The following is a 20,880-nucleotide window of genomic DNA, read 5'->3' as shown; positions in this document are numbered from 1 at the left end:
GTAATAAATTATACATCTCCTGGTTTTTTTTCCTCTACAGAGGTACTATAAAATACACTGAGACCTGGGTCTCACAGCCCAGTTTTCTAATAATTAGGTAAGCCAAGAGAACAACTGCAGTTCTACAACTGAGAAGCCCAAATCACTAGAACTCAACATATTACAGCTCTGGTTGGAGTCTACATGAGTAGAATTCTCTACAAAGAAATATACATAGTCTTAAATGTTCTTATCCTTTCACTCAGTAATTTCCCATGTTTGAATCTATGCTAAGAAAGTAATCTAAAATAGTTTAACAAAGCTTTATACACAAAAATATTCACTCAACATTTCTAGTAGGTATTTCTACTCAACAGCAGAAAAGTGGTGTAATATATTCCCAGTGTAATGCAATAGCGATCATAAAAATGTTGTTGGCAAAGACTTTTTTTTTCCTTCGCCCTTCTCCTGACTGTAACAAAGACTTTTAAATGATATATGAAAATGATTATGATAGAACATTAAGTAGAAGAAATTAGGATACAAAACCTATAATATGGTATCAACAGTATAACTATAATCACAAACATATGTTAAAGACTAGAGGGTATACCAAAATGTTAACAGTAGTGGAATTGTGGGTGATTTTTATTTTCATCTTTAAATATTTTCCAAATTTTTCTCAGTAGGCATTTCCTTAAAATATATAAAGGCCCCATTTGTTACTGAATAAAAACATTACTGTTAACAAGATCTTCAAATGTACAATATCAAATATACTAGTGGAAAATAAACACAAACAGTATCAGGTGAAATACCTACTACTTGATGGCTTTTCTCATAACTTATAAAGCATGCCACCCCATACCAATGTGCCCACATCACAGATACACTGGCATGACTGGAGAAAATACAGGAACTCTGAGGAAATATACAGTCTATAGGTCTTGCACATAAGATTCTTGTCAAGTTGCAGCTCTGAGGTTGGAGCAGGTAAGGATGTGATAAAATATGTATCACTGATTTCAGAATTAAGAAAAGATGAAGCTCACCCAGCATTTTTTTTTTTTTTTCTCTCTCTTTTTGCTAAAACAACGTGGTGGGCCAAGGAAGGACTATGCTTATTCATGTTTCAAATAATTGGTTTTAGAATCTTCTGCTAGCTGAGAAGCTAGGTCATTCTATTCACAGAGCTGTGCCAGGGTAACAAATGGAAACAGGTTTGAAGCAGATCTTCCCCTTACTGTTGGTCAAACAGGCAACTGGAATTCTGGGTATACAGTTTTAACTTAGAAAAAAACTCAAGGGAGGACATTCTATGTTGAATTATGGATGTGTTTCATGCCAAATTATTTTACATCTGAATTAAACCATGCTTTAGAAATGAATGAAATTAAAAATTGTAATCTAAATGAAATGGCTATGTGCTTAATTTTCTTCCCAAGAATTCAAAAGTTAAATATTAAGAGGCCATGCAATTAAAAGCCAAAATCAAAGCTGTTCTGATTTACTGACATTAAGATCTACTTTATTCCTGATTTCTCCAGGTTTAAGGAGAAAACTGAAGGTGAAGTTCAGCAGACCTGTCACTAGTGAGTCTGGCTTTCTCCTTGGAGAGAACAGTAACCAGACTCTACCTATTACAATGAAAAGCTGCACTCAGGATAATTATGGCTCTGTAAACCATCAGCATTCAGCAGGCAGTAATTGAAATTTCATAGACTCATTAGCAGGTGGGAGAGGTACCGTGGCAGAGACCAGCTGAATAGACTGTACAGTATGGCAATTTGTCATACTGCATCGTACTGCTACTATGTTAAAAGGAAAGCAGGAAAAGAAAAGGTACTTTTTCTTAAACTTACACAAAATGAAACACGGAAACAAACTAGTAACTTTAAGTCAACACTCAGAAATGGCTACTGTTAGTGGCTGGGGCACACTGGTTCATGACTATAATCCTAGCACTTTGGGAGGTAGAGGTGGGTGGATCACTTGAGGCCAGGATTTTGAGACCAGCCTAGCCAATGTGGTGAAACCTTGTCTCTACTAAAAATACAAAAATTAGCTGGGTGTGGTGGTGCATGTCTATAATTCCAGCTACGTGGGAGACTGAGGTGCAAGAATCACTTGAACCAGGGAGATGGAGGCTGCAGTGAGCCAAGATCATGCCACTGCACTCCAGCATGGGTGACAGGGAGAGACTGCCTCCCAAAAAAAAAGAAAGAAAGAAAAGAAAGAAAAATGGCTACTGTAAGCAATGACAGGCAATGATGAATATAGGTTGGTGGATTTTTTTGTCTATACGAATATTATCCATCAAGGAGGATCTTGGTTCATACTTAGAAATGGTTTATTATACAAAGAAATAGGTGCTGGTGTGGTAAGAAAGCATATTTCAAACATAAAAACTATCAGGTATATTCTCTTTTGCCCTGCCAGACACAGAGATCTGAATTACTATAAGCAGATTTAGCAACCTCTTAAAATGGCAGGAATTACATCATGATTCCTTAAATCTCCGATGTCCTGGCATTAAAAAGAAAAAAACAAAACAAAACAAAACAAACTTACCATTTCAAGTACTACAGGGAAATGAAAAAGATAATTTTTGTAATTCCCATCAACATTACCTGTTCTGAAAATCAGCAACCATGTCTCGCCTCTCTGAGATCTTGGAAGAGCCATCAAGCCTCATGTAGGTATGTTTCCTATACACCATGTATTCCTGCCAACAGGATAAAAGGACACAGTAAGTCTGATGCAAATTACTGTATTCTAAATCCCACAGCATCTACCCATCTTCTACCTCATCCACATTGGAAGCAAGCCATTATATCCAGAATGAGAAGAGAGCAACCCCAAGAGTACAGGAAGTTAATCTGTAAATAAGTTTACTGCCAATGTGTGAAAATCCAGGACAATCTGAAGATTATAATCACTCTCAATTTCAGTTTGGAACCTAATCTTATTCCTGTAGGTTTCATTAAAAAAAAAAAAAAATCCACAAATCAAAATGGTTTTTCAACCAGATATCTTTCACAGCTATGAAAACACCTACTTTTCTCTTAGTGACTAACATTCACTGAAATGAATGTGTTTCCCCAGAGCAAATCTTGCTGATTAAAACGCTTAAATTTATAGCCTAAGCTTCCTTCTCCCCTAAGAGCATGCATCACTGTTACAGGAAGCCTAAGCAGAGTGAAACAAAAAACAAGGTAATTTTCTATGGTAGCGAATGTCCCCGACATCATCAAGAGAATTACAACCTTTGTTTGTTTGTTTGTTTGTTTGTTTGAGATAGAGTCTTGCTCTGTCACCAGGCTTGAGTGCAGTGGCACGATCTCAACTTACTACAACCTCCGCCTCCAGGGTTCAAGTGTTTTTCCTGCCTCAGCCTCCCGAGTAGCTGGTACTATAGGCGTGTGCCACCACACCCAGCTAATATTTTCATATTTTAGTAGAGACAGGGTTTCACCATGTTGGCCAGGATGGTCTTGAGCTCTTGACCTCATGATCCACCTGCCTTGGCCTCCCAAAGTGCTGGGATTACAGGCACAAGCCACTGCACCCGGCGGAGGAATTACAACTTTTAAGAATGAAGAGATTTCAAAAGATGCAATAGAGGGACTGCCTCTACATTCTTAGAAGTTGCAATTCTTCTTATAGTTATGTACAAATGAATGTTTATTTCCTCTTTTGTTTTCTGATTATGCTACAAAACGTCCACTTGTAGAAGAACTTATATCAAAGGCTCAGCCCAGCTGACTATTTATAAGAAACAGTATAAAATAGTTACTTTGGTTCTAAATTAACTTCTGTATTGAAAAAGACTAATCATTTCCACATATGGAAAATGTTTGTGTTAATTAGTTTTCTGTGATAAGATGTTCTTATACTGCAATATTTTCTTTTTTTTTTTTTGAGACGGAGTTTCGCTCTTGTTACCCAGGCTGGAGTGCAATGGCGCGATCTCGGCTCACCGCAACCTCCGCCTCTTGGGTTCAGGCAATTCTCCTGCCTCAGCCTCCTGAGTAGCTGGGATTACAGGCACATGCCATCATGCCCAGCTGATTTTTTGTATTTTTAGTAGAGACGGGGTTTCACCATGTTGACCAGGATGGTCTCGATCTCTTGACCTCGTGATCCACCCGCCCCGGCCTCCCAAAGTGTTGGGATTACAGGCTTGAGCCACCGCGCCCGGCCTACTGCAATATTTTCATGTGTAACTTTTACACTTGGCGGGGCACTTTAGCACATAAGGTTACTGTCGTTTGGTATGGCTGGTGCAGTGTATGTGGCAGCCTGTTCTTACAGTGAGTGCCAAGAACTTGGCAGAGGTCTCTGGACAGGGTGCATGTGAAGTGAAGCTGGTCAACAAAGTAGACAAGCTCAACAACACATGCATCTCTTCATTGTGTTTTATGTTCGGTTTATTTTTAATTTTTTTACTATTTCTTTCTGTCTTGGGGTGGTTCCTTAAGAGCTCTGATAATCAAAGGGGAGCAGAAAATACTCAAAGTGAGCTTCAAGTTCACACTTAGTGGTATTGCTATATAATAGGTCTGAGCTAATGGCAGAAAGGTAAGGGGTATTTTGGATAAAAAGGACTTGAGCAAAGAAGGTATAAAATGATAGCAAGATGACGGTCCTTAGAAGTTTGCTATACCTTTGGCAGCTAATCTAGTGATGGAATGTTGCAATCAGAACAACGAAAGAACTAGACCATATCAAGATAGTTTACAGAGTCACCCATAACACAGATTATAATTTTAGCAAAAAGGTAGGCTTCCTGCATAGGCACTCTTTTGCCCTTTTTATTTTTGAGACAGAGTCTCGCTCTTGTCGCCCAGGCTACAGTGCAGCAGCGCAATCTTTGCTCAGTGCGACCTTCGCCTCCCGGGTAGCTGGGATTACAGACATCTGCCATCATGCCTGGCTAATTTTTCTGTTTTTAGTAGAGATGGGGTTTCACCATGCTAGCCAGGCTGGTCTTGAACTCCTGACCTCAGGTAATCCACCTGCCTTGGCCTCCTAAAGTGTTGGGATTACAGGTATGAGCCAATGCGCCCAGCCTTTTTTGCCTTTTAAAACTGAAATTCTAGCCACGTAAAAGCACTGACGAATGAATCTTCTAGTAAATTTTGCTGTTTATATATTTATATATCAAGGCCAGTACAATCCCAGGGATGTTAATCCTAGACCATAATCAAACCAACCCTGATTAAAGAGAGCCTGTTACTGAGGCAACAGAAGTGAATTAGTCCCTTTCACTGCTTCAAGTCTTAGCTCTTAAACTAAGATGAGCAGTGGGATTTCATCCTTTAGTAAATTTAGATTCTGTTTCAGTAAATAGCTCATAAAAGCAAGCAAATGGACACTGAAAGATCTGTTAAACAGCTGAGCTGGGCGTGACGGCTTACCCCTGTAATCCCAGCACTTTGGGAGGCTGAGGCAGGAGGATCCCCTGAGGTTGGGAGTTAGAGACCAACCTGACCAATAGGGAGAAGCCCTATCTCTACTAAAAATACAAAATTAGCTGGATGTGAAGGCAGACACCTGTAATCCCAGCAGTTCGGGAGGCTGAGGCAGGAGAGGTGCAGGTTGCGGTGAGCTGAAATGGCACCATTGCACTCCATAGGAAAACACCTAAAAGATAAAGATTAGGGCCAGGTGTGGTGGTTGGCCAGGCACAGTGGCTCATGCCTGTAATCCCAGCACTTTGGAGGTTGAGGCAGGTGGATCACTTGAGGTGAGGGGTTTGAGACCAGCCTGGCCAAAATGGTGAAACCCCATCTCTACTGAAAATACAAAGATTAGGTGGGTGTGCTGGTGTGTGCCTATAGTCTCAGCTACCGGCGAGGCCAAGATGGGAAGATCACCTGAGCCCAGGGAGTTTGAGACTGCAGTGAGCCAAGATCGTGCCTCAGCACTGCAGCCTGGGTGACTCTGTTTCAAAACAATCAAACAAACAAACAAAACAGATGAATATATATACACTGCAGTATTATTCAGCCTTAAAAGGAAGGAAATCAACATGGATAAACCTGAAGGACATTATGTTAAGTGAAATATGCCAGACATGGAAAGAAAAATACTGCATGGTTTCACTTACATGGGTAAGCTTAAAAAGTTAAACTCAAAAAAGTACAGAGTAGAAGGGTGGTTGCCAGGGGCTGCAGGAAATGGGGAGATGCTGGTCAAAGGGTACAAAGGTTCAGTCATGCAAAATGAAAAAGTCCTGAAGATCTAATGTACATCATGGTGATTATAGCTAATAATATTGTATCGTATATGTGAAATCTGTAAAGAGACAATATCCCATGGTCTACCTTAAATATATAGAATTTTTATTTATCAAGCATACATCAATAAAGCTGTAGCTGAAAAAGGCTTCAAAGATTATTCTGACAGCCTATATCAGCACTGAGAACAATCACTAGAAAGGGAAGGCAGGGTAGTTTCTCTTTGAACCTTGCCATTCAGCATGGCCCTCAGATGGGTACTACTTGAGGTCTTTTAGAAATGTAGAACTGAGGGACACACAACTTACCCAGTAAATCGTAATCTGTATTTTATTATTTTGAATGGAGTCTTGTTCTGTTGCCCAGGCTGGAGTGTAGAGGTGCTATCTTGGCTCTGTAACCTCTGCTTCCCAGGTTCAAGCAATTCTCCTGCCTCAGCCTCCCAAGTAGCTGGGATTACAGGCATATACCATCACACGTGGCTAAGTTTGTATTTTTAGCAGAGATGGGGTTTCACCATGTTGGTTGAGCTGATCTCAAACTCCTGACCTCACGCAATACACCGCCTCAGCTTCCCAAAGTGCTGCGATTATAGGTGTGAGCCACCATGCTGAGTGTAATGTACATTTTAATAGCATTTGATTCGAAAGCATTAAGGTTGAGAAACACTATTGTAGAACAGTGTTTTTTTTGTTGTTTTTAAGGCAGGGTCTTGCTCTATTGCATAGGCTGAATTATAGTGGCATCATCTTGGATCACTGCAGCCTCCATTTCCTGGGTTCAAGTGATCCTCTCCCTTCAGCCTCCCAATTAGCTGGAACTATAGGCATGCACTACTATGGCCAGCTAATTTGTTAATTTAAATTTTTGTAGAGTTGGGGGTCTTGCTGTGTTGTCCAGGATGGTCTTGAACTCCTGGGCTCAAGCGATCCTCCTATCTTAGCCTTCCAAAGTGCTAGAATTATAGGTGTAAGCCACTGTGCCCGGCCAAACATATGCTATTGTTTAAAGCATTGGAACACCTTCTTCAAGCAAACTCTTACACAAAACCCCTCTAGTATATAAAATAAATAAAAGCATCACTACGTTAACTGATGAAGATATTAAGCATCTTTGCTTAATATCTACTGGTCCTCTATCACATCCTATCAGTTTGGAAACCACTGTTTTACTATATAAGTTGAGAAGACAATGTTCTTTGTATGCCACTGATTCAAAGGTAAGACTTAGAGATGACATCCATAACAATCCGTACAGGATCACATCCGTAAGCCCTACTTTTTAATCAGTGGCATGCAAACAGTGCTGTCAGCATAGATAGTTTTACTGAGTATTCACTAAATGCCAGTCACTGTTCTATTTTACCTGGTTAAGTTTATCCAATCATGGCAACTTTTAAGGTAGGTGCTATTGAGTATTTTTATTTAGCTTCAGTTTCTTTGGGACAGAGTCTCGCTCTGTCGCCCAGGCTGAAGTGCAGTGGTGTGATCTCAGCTCACAACTTCCACCTCCAGGATTCAATTGATTCTCTTGCCTCAGTCTCCCGAGAAGCTGGGATTACAGGCACCTGCCACCACATCTGGCTAATTTTTGTATTTTTAGTAGAGACGAGGTTCGCGTGTTGGTCAGGCTGGTACCTGACCTTGTGATCTGCCTGCCTCAGCCTCCCAAAGTGCTGGGATTACAGGCATGAGCCACCACGCTTGGCCATTATTAAATATTAAAATTTCTCTTTTAATTTTTTCTCCCAGGATCAAAGATCATGATCAAAATCTTCATGATGTGCTCTGCAACAGCTTCCCAATCACCTCCTTTTTTTTTTTTTTTTTTTTAAAAAAGATTATAAATTTTTATGGGTATGTAGTAAGGGTAGGTGTTGTCATTGTCACTCCTCTTTTACAAATGTTAGGTAAGATCCCTAAAGTGACACAGGCAGTAGGTGGCAGACCTAGGATTGGAACTCAAGCAGATTGGTTTCAGGGTCCTTGGCTTAACCCTTCTACTGTTTCCCAGATGGAAGGGATGATCAGCATTACTAAGACAACAATAAAAGAGAGTCCTGTTAACCCTAAGCTTCTTTTTTTTTTTTGAGACAGAGTTTTACTCTTGTTGCCCAGGCTAGAGTGCAATGGTGCGATCTTGGCTCACCGCAACCTCTGCCTCCTGTGTTCAAGCGATTCTCCTGCCTCGGCTTCCTGAGTGGCTGGGATTACTGGCATGTGCCACCATGCCCAGCTAATTTTGTATTTTTGGCAGAGATGGGGTTTCTCCACGTTGGTCAGGCTGGTCTCAAACTCCCGACCTCAGGTGATCCACCTGCCTCAATCTCCCAAGTGCTGGGATTACAGACGTGAGCCACCGTGCCTGGCATAACCCTAACATTCTTAATACATTCTGTCCATAACCTGATCTACCACCATCTTAAAGAAAGGATAATTGGACACTTGAAAAAATAAAGGCAAATGTTTACATATGCTATTACCAACATTTCATTCTGAAACTTTTGTTCCAAAGCTGGCTGCGACTTTCATTATAACCAGGTTTCATTTTGATAAAACAATCTGGGGGAAGGACTCAGTATGATCCACAAACCTGCAGATCTGATCTAACTTTATTTTCTTGGACATTGTTTTCCATCTTTGGGGTATGTCATCCGCAAAAAGGCTACTCTCTCTATTACAATTTTTCTGCAGTCCAAGCAAATTGAGCCAAGTGAATTAAATATGACAGCCATAATTCCCTTATCAAATACAGAGTTGGAGCAAGACTACCATAAGGCAATCATGGGACCAAAATAATCTGACTTCAACCTACTCGTGTTATTTCCCTCTCCTATGCCATATGTTCCAGTCACAATAGACTACTCTTGTACCTTTCCATCTCTGTCTTTTTACATGTGGCTTCCTTAGTCTCAAATTCCTTTGTCCCTGATGGTTGACATTCTATTTGTTCTTAAGTTCAGATGTCACTGTCCATGTGATGCCTTCCTCAAGAGTGACCGAGTCAGAAATAAACATATCCTTCTTGCTATCCTCAGCTCTGTTCATGCTTCATTTTGACACTAGTATCAGGGTTCGCTGACAAGTATTTTTGTATGTATATGTCTCCGCCACTAGATACATTCCTTAAAGCCAAACAATCATCTGATATCTGCATCTGTCTAGCATTAATGCCTTGCTCAAAGGTAGCATGGAGGAAAAAAGAATTAAAAGGATTATACACAGTATGGTTGTAGGCTGACAAATTTCCTTTTATAATTCCTAAGACTGAATAAGAACTGTAGTTGACAGCGGTCCCGATTTTCTTTTCTTTTTTTCCCAAAAGGAAGTAAAGTACACTTGGAAGAGGGCCAAGCAGGCAGCTTCAGATATCAAGTGTGCTGACCCTAATTTGCTTTTCATTCTGTGGGGCATTTTCAGAATACCCAGCTTCCCAGTATATTCAGAATCATAGCTTCCAAAGGTAACCTGGATTTCGAAAAGAGGCCAACTCATAGATGACAGAATGTCTGCTCAGAATAAATCTTTCCCCAGTGAGGTACTGCACTTGGATAGCTGACTGAGCAAGGTACACAACCCAGTGTCTCAAATGTTATTATGTATGGATTATTTGGATTTAATTCTGTATTGCATTATTATCATATATTGGTACAGTTCAAGATTTGTCTGGATTTCAGTATTTAACAATTACGCCACCTACAGCATAAGTTGTCTTTCCAAGTACTTTTTATTGCATAGGAAAGTATCAAGTGGCTTATTTCCTTAAATTACATACAAACTCAGTTGCTTGATTCAACAGGAATGAAACTCAAAAGAGAAGACCCAGAGATAAGTCATCTGTAATAAGTTAAAAGCTCTTTGCTACCAGAATATGGAGAGGAGTCCCTAACCATGGTCAAACTGGTGGTGGCAGGAAAAGTTCTGGCTGGCATCCAGCTGGATACCACCATCCCAAACGCACAGGGATTATGTGTTCCCCTAGTACGTACACTCGACAGCCAAGATCCTATAGGTGGCCAGGCAAGGTGGTTCACGCCTGTAATCCCAACACTTTGGAAGGGTGAGCTGGGCACATTACTTGAGCTCAGGAGCTCAAGACCAGCCAGGCCAACATGGTGAAAGCCCATCTCTAAAAAATACAAAAATCAGCCAGGCGTGGTGATGCGCACCTGTAATCCCAGCTGCTCCAGAGGCTGAGGAAGAATTGCTTAAACCCAGCAGGTAGAGGTCGCAGTGAGTCGAGATCTCACCACTGCACTCTAGCCTGGGTGACAAAGCAAGACTCCATCTCACACAAAAAAAGATCCTATAGGTGGTTCAGTAAATATAAAATAAACCCATAACAACATTTATTGATCTATGATTTTCTCACCTGTTTATGCCCCTGACTTCTGCCTGGGGCAAACTAAAAACTCCTGGCCCTGGAAATTAGGCAGTCTCCTCTTCACTATTTATTTTTATTTTTCTTAGTGCCCATTTGTTACAGCAAAAGCACTCTCCTTTTAAAAATCCCCTATCCAGAAATACTACTATTTGGATGCCATGTGAAAGAATAAAACATTTCTGAATATATTCTATTTGGAAGAAGATCAGATATATACACAAGAAATTTAAAGTCAGATTTTTACCCCAGGGAAAAAAGAAGCAACCAATGACTTCAGAAAATACTGTGCAAATACTGAATGTCCCAAACTACTATTTCTCACAGAATGGAAACCTAGCTATACAGAAGAATGTGAATTCTTAATGTCTTCTAGTTCTGCAAAGCCCCAGAAACAGAGACAGCCAGCCATGGCTAAGGCACATAACAACAACAACAAACCCAAAAAGGCTGTTGGATGAAAGAGATGCTAACATACTCCACAGCAACACAGAGTTTTGATACCCACAATGTGAGTTTCTAGCTCTTACTCTATTGGAAGCTTTTCTTTTTCTTTAAAGAGGGTATAAGATTTCAAGAGAAAAAGGAAAATCCTGAAATAAAAACAAAACAACCAATTTTTTTTTTTTTTTTTGAGACACAGTCTTGTTCTGTCACCCAGGCTGGAGTGCAATGGCATGATCTCGGCTCACTGCAACCTCCGCCTCCTAGGTTCAAGAGATTCTCCTGCCTCACCATACTGGGTAGCTGGGATTATAGTCACCCACCACCATGCCTGGCTAATTTTTGTATTTTTAGTAGAGATGAAGTTTCACCACGTTGGCCAGGCTGTTCTTGAACTCCTGACCTCAGGTGAGCCTCCTGCCTCAGCCTCTCAAAATGCTGGGATTTCAGGCGTGAGCCACTGCACCCGGCATAACAACTAACATTTTGAGACTGAAGTTTGTGTTTTTTCTTAAGGTCAAGTATATTCTATGGAAAGCATCTATTCAGAAGGTCCCAGTGCAAGATCATGTATCAGGTCATGCTTTAATGCTGAAACATGGCTTTAATGAATGTTAATTCTCAGAATTTCTATTATGAAAGTGACTGAAAAACACACTTTCAAAGATAAAAAAAATGCAGACCTAGTGCCGCACTATCTCAAGATGTACAATATGTTTACATTTCCATCAATGATTAGACACATGCTAAACACTGTGGGCATTGTAATTCCAAGCTCATAATCAAATTCTATGTCAGTACTAATCTCCTGGAATATAGAATATGCTTCATTTGAGTGGATAATATTAAAACAAATTAAAAATGAATAAACTTTAAGAAAATATAGTGAAGAACCATTAGTGTAGTATTAAGGAAACTAGACAAGACTTTGATTTTAGTTTTTAAAACATATAAATAGCTGCAACATTTTCTGGCTTCAGCATCCAAGATGCATATTATACATATGGCTAAGGAATATCAGCAGTTGTGGAATTCAGGCTTGGAATTTGCATTTCCCTAATTTGGAATTCCCCTTAGAAATGCATCTACATTTAGAAAGGTTGTCAAGCTGCTTGTTTGCGAAACCTACTGTCTAGGTCCATAACCCAAAAATAACTGTTGGATTATAGACAGAGAGGAAGTGATCCTGGTGGGTAGTTTACAGCACTTATCCTGAACAAAACTTATCATATTCTGCATTACTTATTTTAGTAATATTTAATGAGAACCTAGAAGTGTGTGAAATACTGAGGGAAGGACTAAAATATAGGCTTATCCAACTTAAACAACCTACACTCACCTTCACCTACCAAAGCTAGCTTATTTGATTGCTCAATCACATTCCCTTGAATTTCCCTTTAATATAATCAATGTATGAGACTATAGTCTTGGAAAAGAAATATCATTATGTCCCTTACTAGTATCCTTGGGATACTGCTTTTTTATAGTTGTCAGCAGCTGAAGATCATTACTTTAGCTATACTTTCCCTGTCTCTTGAGGACAAGGAAAGTGCACTTTACCTAGAAAGAGCCCCACTGCAAGAAAAGTTGCTCATGCTGTTTTGGCTGCTGGCATCATTTGTTTGAACAGAGCACTAAACATATAGGCGTCTTCTTATTTTGGATTACTGCTGTTAGGACATTTAACATAGTTAATATTTACATCAAACACAATGGCTTAATCACGTCTCTTATGGTGACTTACACTCACTCATAAGCACTTCCATCGTGTAGGAATAAGTGGCCTACTCATAATACAAACCAGAGGGTTTAGCCTGTCAATAGCATTTGAGAGGCTACGAAACCTAAGACTTAGTGGTGAAACTGACCCCAAAAATCGTGTGTTATGTCTCTTGCTAAAATACGTTGCCAGATTATTAAAAGGAATCAGCCAATGAATTCAGACAAACTCACTGCAAAATTCAACAACCCAATCCTGGTTTCCAAAAAGCCTGAAAACCTTCTTTGTTGTTAGCCTTCATTCCTTCTGTACTGATATGGTCGCTATTGCTTTATTCCTAGATAAGGATAATAACAGTACAATTTCCACTTACTTATTACTATTCCCTGGTATAGCAGGGCGAGGGTATTCTCATATATAAAAACATGAGAATATTTATGTACTTCTGAAAATCAGGTGCTTTTGCCTCTCAAACTTTCTTTACACAAAGACTTATTCTACTAATTTGCGATTATCTGTTCTCATTTTCACTCTCTTGTTTCTAGGTGTGTGACTTCCTGTCCCTTAAAAAAGAAGTCACCATTCAGACAAGAAAGTAAGAAAAAAACCTCAACAAAGAAGCAATTAAAGAAACAAAAGTTGTCTTGCACAGTTATATCTTATGTATCTACTAACTTATTAGCTGTCAAGCCTGGTTGCATAATAAAAGCACCCCAGGAGCTTTAAAATATCCTAATGCCTAGGCCTCATTTGAAACGTAATAAATAAGAATCTCTGGAAATGGGACTAAACATCCGTATTTTTTTAAAGCTTCTCAGGTGATTGCAATACGTAGTCAAGTTGAGAATCACTACATTAACTTAGGTTGAACAGCTGCTCTCTGTTTTTCTACATAGAGAACTAATCTTATATCTTATTTTCTATACATAATTTCAGATTCCTAGGCTGTGACTTACTTTAAAATTAAGAAATTTCTTCCCTAGTAAAAGAAGGATGTAAGGGGTGTTCTCTTTCATTGGTATAGGGAAGGGGGTAGAAGTCCTTCAAACACTCTCCATGCCAGGAACTAATTCTGCTCCCTTTATAGATTGTAAAATCAATAAAAGGAGTTTTAGAGGCTGTGTGTGGTGGCTCATGCCTGTAATCCCAGCATTTTGAGAGGCTGAGGTGGGTGGATCACTTGAGGCCAGGAGTTCAAGATCAGCCTCGCTAACATGGCGAAACCTCATCTCTATTAAAAATACAAAGAGCTGGGTGTGGTGGTGTACACCTGTAACCCCGGCTACTCAGGAGACTGAGGCATAATTACTTGAACCCAGGAGGCAGAGGCAGCAGAGCCAAGATCACATCACTGCACTCCAGCCTGGGTGACAAAGTGAGAGACTCTGTCTCAAAAAAAAAATAAAAAGGAAAAACAAACAAAAAAAAAAGGGAGTTTTGGGGTTCCCATTAAGCAGGACTGACATTAGTCATGAACATCTGATTCCTACAAATTAAATGTCAAGGTATCCTAGGTCCCCAAGGTTCCTTCTCCTACCTCCAGCAGGTCTATCATCCTGGTCATCTGGGAGTAGATAAGGACCCTATGCCCTTGAGACTTGAGCCGAGTCAGCAGGACATCAAGGGCATACAGCTTTCCACTGTCAGTGATGAGGCTCTCCTTGCCTGGGGAGAAGAAAAAGGGGGAAGGGGGAAACTGTATTTAATTGAAGCAACAAAATCACTCACTGCAAAGCTGTATGCAACCACAATTATTATAACCAAGATGCCCATCATCATGAGATCAGGAAACTGCTCTAAAGGACGAATCCAAAGCCCTGAAAAGATCAAGACTCCAGCAGTGCCCTGGGAAGACATACCCGAAGAGGGGAGGTATAGATTCCCTGACAACTTCCAGTCAGACATGAGCTCTTAAGGCATTTAAAAGTATCCCGGTTCCACATCCTTACTCAGAGAACACCAGGTATACATGGACATCTATGGGTAACATCTATGTCAATCTGCTGTTAAGTGACCTAAAAATTTTGTTTTTTCTTTGTTCATCCTATCTCTAGATAACTGTTTCTGCTAGTTCTGTGATTGTCTACATCCTGAAAGCACTGAGAATGTATCCTACCAGCCTTTGGAGAAAAGCAAACAAACACAGCTTTATAATCACTCTCTTTTTGTCCCTTTTTCAAGACAGGGTCTCACTCTGTCACCCAGGCTGGAATGCAGTGGCGCAATCCCAGCTCACTGCAGTCTCAACCTCCTAGGCTCAAGTGATTCTCCCATTTCAGTCTCCTGAGTAGCTTGGACTACAGGTGAGCTACCACACCCTGTTAATTTTGTTTCTGTGTTTTGTAGAGCAGGTTATTGCCATATTACCTAGGCTGGTCTTGAACTCCTGGCCTCAAGGGAGCCTCCCGCCTCAGCCTCCTAAAGTGCTGAAATTATAGGCATTAGCCACAGTACCCAGCCCCACTACCCTTAAAAACAAACAAACAAACAAACAAACAAAAAGTAGCTCTCTTGGAGGACTGCAAATAGGTTGGCTGGTAAATGTTATTAACACTAGCTGTATATTAATTCAATAAAGACAACAGGGCTTTTCAGAAAGACAAAGTTTGGGTTTCTCTGCAATGAAGCTCCTCTTACTCACTAATTTGTGCTTTCTCCTTCCTCTTCTCACAAGAAAAGCACTTCAGCAACAGATCTTTAAAGAACACTTAACTCACAAATTTTCATCTTATTCAGTCAGTATCATTTAACTCCCATCATATTCAGGAAGTAGGGTTTCCTGTTTGCAGACTGGTCCATAAACATGCCCTGAACAACTGCTGCCATTAAGAGGGGAAGAGTTTAGGCTTAAGGGGTTGGGTAACAGTATATGTGGAAGTGGCCATAGGACACAAAAAGGGAGAGAGAAAGGACGGAGATATTATAGACAACTAACAACTAAAAGTAAAAGAGAAAACTCTTTGGAAAAACACAATGTCCCTCCTCAGTTTTCAGGGTTTGAACCTATGGCTTTTCTTCAGAACTAGAGTCTGACTGTTGACAGCAATCCAAAAGTTTTCAACAGTCATTCTCTGTTCTTGCCACAATTTGCCAAATGCACAATTATTGTATACAAAGAACAAGAACGGATGTGCTGACAGCACCATAACAAATCATCAGCAACTCTGTTTCTGCTACAAAGCCACAGGTCCTGGCTGTTTACTCCTCTGCACTGCAGCCTGCCATTTCCCACCTTCGGAATGCTGCCAGGCCATGTCTCCTTCCACTACCCCCTCCCTGATGCTGTGGCACACACCTTTGTTCAGTCTCTTTGTTTGGTCCTGTTTAGATTATTGAAATGCTCTTCTTTCTGTTGGTCTCCTTACCAACACAATCAAATGACTGCAGCTGGGACAGAACTGACTGCTAAGCCCTTTCCCTGGCACCAGACAAGGAGTACTATATAAATTCCAAGTCTGAGCAGGCAGTAAAGCTTTCATAACAACTTTTAAGGTTTTATTCTTGACACAATTACCCTTGTCCAGTAATTGCATTCCCTGGAGTTTCTCGATTTTGATAGCTCCTAAACATTCACCACAAAGCTACCAATCAGCTTTAGATATTATATTTCTTTCTGTTCTCATTAAAAGCAAAGCAAGGTGAAAAAAAAAAACACCACATATTCTTTAGCCCTTGAGTGAGAGTGGGCAAGTTCTTAAGATTTCTGTAGCCTGCTTATTACCTTCTCCATTTAGATATACTCTCTCAGCACAAATATTAATGCATACACAAATTTGTTTTACGTATGAATTTTGAGAAACTTCAATTAATTTCAAAATCATGACTCAATGGTTTTCAAACAGTCCTGCTTCCCACATCTACTTTACTTGGCTAATCAGAATGAACTGTTTTTAGGATTAGAAAAGCTCAGACATGAAGATGTGCATATACTTACAAAGAGAAATATCTGATGTGACTAAAGGAAGCAAGAAGTGGCACCTGCCATCAGCCTGTTATCCTGTAGTTGGGGAAGGGAGAAGTGGATGGACTGGACTTCTTTGTACACTGCCCTGAAGGAAAAGGACTACGAAGAAACACTTCAGCAACAGCCTTAAAAGACTTATTAAGCAGTGAACACTGTCTAATTTGCTGGTGAGCATGCTAAATGGAGGAAACCAGTCTCTACTGTTTGTCGTTAGTAAGATATGCAGGAAAAACAGGTTTCTTTCTCTGAACACACTAGAATCACTTCTGGGACTGGCATTTATTAGCCAAGTTTTTAGCAGCCACTTAAGTTGCACTGGACAAGAGCTCCATCTGTTGCTAAGCAGGATATAGAGACAGAAGGAACACAATTCCCTGGAAATCCAGCTGATTCTGCTAAGTCAAACCTATGCCCAGCCCCTTCTTTAAAACAGGAGCTTTATGGATCATTGGGCGTTAGAAATAAACAAAATAAAACAGGAGCTTAAAAAACGTTGAAATGAACAAACCTATCCTACTCTCTTACAAACTTTCCTTCAATTCTATGGCATAATCTTACAGTGCCTTCATTTAGATATAGGTTCTTACCATCAACACTATAAGATCCTGTTCAGAGATAAAAAGAATGTAGCCTATGGCAGTAAAATTAGGGCAAAAAATTAATTATATCTCCTTTTTCCAAGGAAAGGGGACTTTTAAAGATTTCTGATGAAACCATGGTGAAGCAATCAAGGTGTGAAACCCAGATTTTGGTCAGTCTGTCAAGGCATTAGGAAGCAACCCGTCTTAGGGAAAGAGAAAATGTAGAAGTATAGAGGAAAGAGAGATGAAATAAGGGTTCCAGTGAGACACCCCCAACCCCCGCCCTGTCCCAGCTAGTCTACAGAGCACAATGGGGTGAGGAGCTGGTTGGTTCTCACAGTAAACAGCCAGTGAGGCTGGTGCTTTTTATCGATGCAAAAAGAACTCAGACGCTTCCTGCTATTTAAACAAGGTCCATTTTTCTTTCAAAGAACAGGAAAAGCCACAAGAGATTCCCACAACGCCAGCAATAAGCCATCTACTCCTGTAATGGGAACTTAGGAGCCAGAATGAAGAAGGGAGAAAAAAGAAATAAGGTGCTGTCTTGCTTCTTTCAATAACCGTGCTCGTCTCTTGTCTGGGATTCTGTGGTTTCCTGATTGGCTTGCTTTAAACTTTCGCTGTCCCCCTGATTTTCAAACAATATATTTCCACTCACTGCTTTCATGTGCTTTAAGTCAGCTACAAGGCCATGTGTAATACTGCTTTCAGATACCCAGAAAAACATCTTGGATATCTGAAAGTACTCCTAAGCTACTAACAGGCTGGCACAAATCCCCTGACACTTGACAAAGTTAATATAAAATGGAAAAACCAGGCCTTAGACACTAGAATCCACTAGAATTCTATCTCTTAGAGACAGAAAAACACCTCTTTTGAGTGCTTAGCTCTAGTTTATTTCCATGACATGCCAGTAAAAGGAATATAGTCAAAATATCAGAATTTGGACAACTAAAACTCATATTATAGCTCCAAACCACAATTTCAGTTTGCCTGCAGATGTAAGCAAAGAATGCGAGTCTATGAATTTTCTGTGTTTAGTTTCCTTAAAAGAAGTCTCGCTAAAGCAAACATGAAAACCTAGTTTCCTTTCAACCCTCGACTTTGACCCTAGGGGATCTGGGAATCCGCTAGTATTTTGGCACAGAATGTACTGTTTTTCCTCTTGTTATCATTCAGATCTCTAGTGCTTCATGTAGGACACTGTTTATGCTACTTAAACTAGGCTTTCTGTGAGTGACGACATTCTCATTCATTCCACTGGCAATGGCACAAGACAACTGTACTCATTTGACCTAGACCCTTTCCTACTAAGTTTATTTCTACCTTTTTTTTTTTTTAAAAAAGAGTGGCATTCCTTTCTTAGCTGTAAGCATGTCAAAGAAACGTATTTAAGCACAAATCTAAAAACATTTATCTCTCTACTCATCATAAATTACTAATATTCTTACCTATAAATTACTAAACACAAAAGAGGAAATGGAAGCCTCAAGAACAGTAAATTCCAAATATCTGAAAGGACCACATGGAGCATCTCCCTGGTTCTCCCCTTGCCAGAGCAAGGAACATATTCCAAGAGAATTGGAACTCACCTGGAATCCTGATGAAAGACCAGCCATTCTGAGGCCTGATGCTCCACAGACCTCCGGCTGGCTCTGGGAAGAACTGTGATCGCCGATTCAGCCAGTCTGCAGCCAGTTCAGGGGCCCCATTCAACAAACACTCCTTGGCTGCCAGACTCCCTCCTTCCTTCAGAACTCGCCGTTCATATTCTGCACTTCGGTCATTGCAGTAAGAATCCAATGGCACTGCGGTAACCTGCAGTTAAAGATTCACGGGAGATAACTCTTTCACATTGTCCATATGCACTACACCTTTTGGGAATTTCAACTTTGAAATCAGACTAATGTGGATAGTTCTTAGGCTAGTGGTTTTAAATATTTCTTCTGGCACACTAGGCTGTCCCTAATGAATGACTTAGTGAGCTTTTCCAGATAAAAGGCCAACCTCTTATAACATGAAACCTGCAAACAAACTAAAGATCCAAAGAGAGCTGGATTTTGCAGATAGACCAGGATACCAGGTCAGCAATAACTTTATTACATGCATATATATCTGATCATTTTGCCACCTCCCTTCACTGCTATTGTTCTTGGCAAAGTTCTCTTAGCCATATGCCTGATGGTGATGCCAGAAAGGGAGCGGCAGCTAGTCAGACATCATTTAAAAACTAAAAAATATTGGCCTGGCATATTTGAAGCCATCTTTAATACTTTTGTGGCAAAGTTCCCAAGTTTATCAACAGTTTTCTCCTGTTCCCTGACCAGGTTGCTGACTGATAAACCCAAATGAAAGAGAAACTTTCTTTCAGTTCATAAACTGGGGAAGAGGGAGTGGGGAGGGTAAGGAAGCAATTACCAGAGAGTAGCAGATTCATTTCCGGGTTAGGCCAAAGGCTATACACAAATTCCTATCTCACCACAAGGTGTAACCAAACAACACTCAGCTGCTGCTCACTCAATGAAGTACAGGGCTCCTGCCAATTCAGAAACAGATTTTATCCTTCTTTGGCTATATGGGTTTATTCCTACTCTAATAGGCAGTTTTCAGATAGTTGTGACGTCATCTGGTAAGGAGTATGTTGAAGATGACAAGGCTAGATTTTGTTAAAATGTGATTATCTGTCAAGCCCGTGCTGACAAAAATGCTGAAAGCCCATTTCAGGTTGAATATCCCTAATCTGAAAATCTAAAATCCAAAATCCAAAATGCTCCAAAATCTAAAATTTACATGAGTGCCTACATGATGCTTAAAAGAAATGCTCAATGGAGCATTCTGAGTTTGGCATGATTAGATAAGAGATACTCAATCTGCATAAGAATTGCTCAGAAGAACCCTAGAGCTAGACTAAGACATGGGGAGAAATGGTATGAGAAGGAAGGGCCATGGTATAGGAGAGATCAGAACATAAAACACTGGCTTTATCTCGTTAGGTAGTTCTATTATTTTGCGTAAGTTAGGCACCAAGGGAACTGGATCTTGCTATTAACTTTTCTATTTTCACATTGATCAAGCTTTAGGGAAATGGCTGTCAAGTTTTCGTATGCATACGGACCTCCTTCGAAGTGGATTAAAAGTGTAATTTTGATCCAGAAGAACTGTGGGAGGATCTATGTTTTTCACAAGCACCCCAGCATCTCAAGCTGAACCCTGAAAAATACTGCCTTGAGGCATATAACTAGCTGACCATGGGGCTGCAGGTGCTTCTGGAGGGTACCAATGTGACAGAAAGAGCATCATTTACCAATAACCAGAGAATACTCTGGCTTGCAGATGAAGCTGAACTGAGTTTGCTAGGGAGCAGTGCCATCTATGGTCCAGATGCAAAACTACAGAGGGTCACAGCAAACTGGGCCTGGAGTTCCAAAACCAGTTCACAACAAAAATAGTTTATCCAAACAGTACTAGAAACTCCTATCACCTTTATCTTCTTCACAAGGAGCTTGTTTTTGGCCAGGCATGGTGGCTCACGCCTGTAATGCCAGCACTTTGGGAGACCGAGGCGGTGGA

The 20,880-nt window shown here is 40.3% G+C and overlaps 1 protein-coding gene across 4 annotated transcripts in view; it reads right to left on the bottom strand.

The window, feature by feature from the left end:
• Positions 1–20,880, bottom strand: part of INO80 (INO80 complex ATPase subunit) — a 130,661-nt gene that overhangs the window by 24,080 nt on the left and 85,701 nt on the right. For all 4 annotated transcript variants that reach the window (XM_032251268.1, XM_032251271.1, XM_032251270.1 and 1 more), the window contains 3 exons: positions 18,903–19,128; positions 14,303–14,430; positions 2,610–2,704 (listed from right to left, as the gene is read on the bottom strand). In XM_032251268.1, coding sequence (XP_032107159.1) covers positions 2,610–2,704; positions 14,303–14,430; positions 18,903–19,128 — 449 coding nt within the window. The remainder of the gene's footprint in view (positions 1–2,609; positions 2,705–14,302; positions 14,431–18,902; positions 19,129–20,880) is intronic.

Source organism: Sapajus apella, unplaced genomic scaffold (assembly GCF_009761245.1).
Source record: "Sapajus apella isolate SASKATOON/1434 unplaced genomic scaffold, GSC_monkey_1.0 scaffold74, whole genome shotgun sequence".
Classification (NCBI taxonomy): Eukaryota; Metazoa; Chordata; class Mammalia; order Primates; family Cebidae; genus Sapajus; species Sapajus apella.
This window is presented reverse-complemented; position numbering and strand designations above follow the sequence as displayed.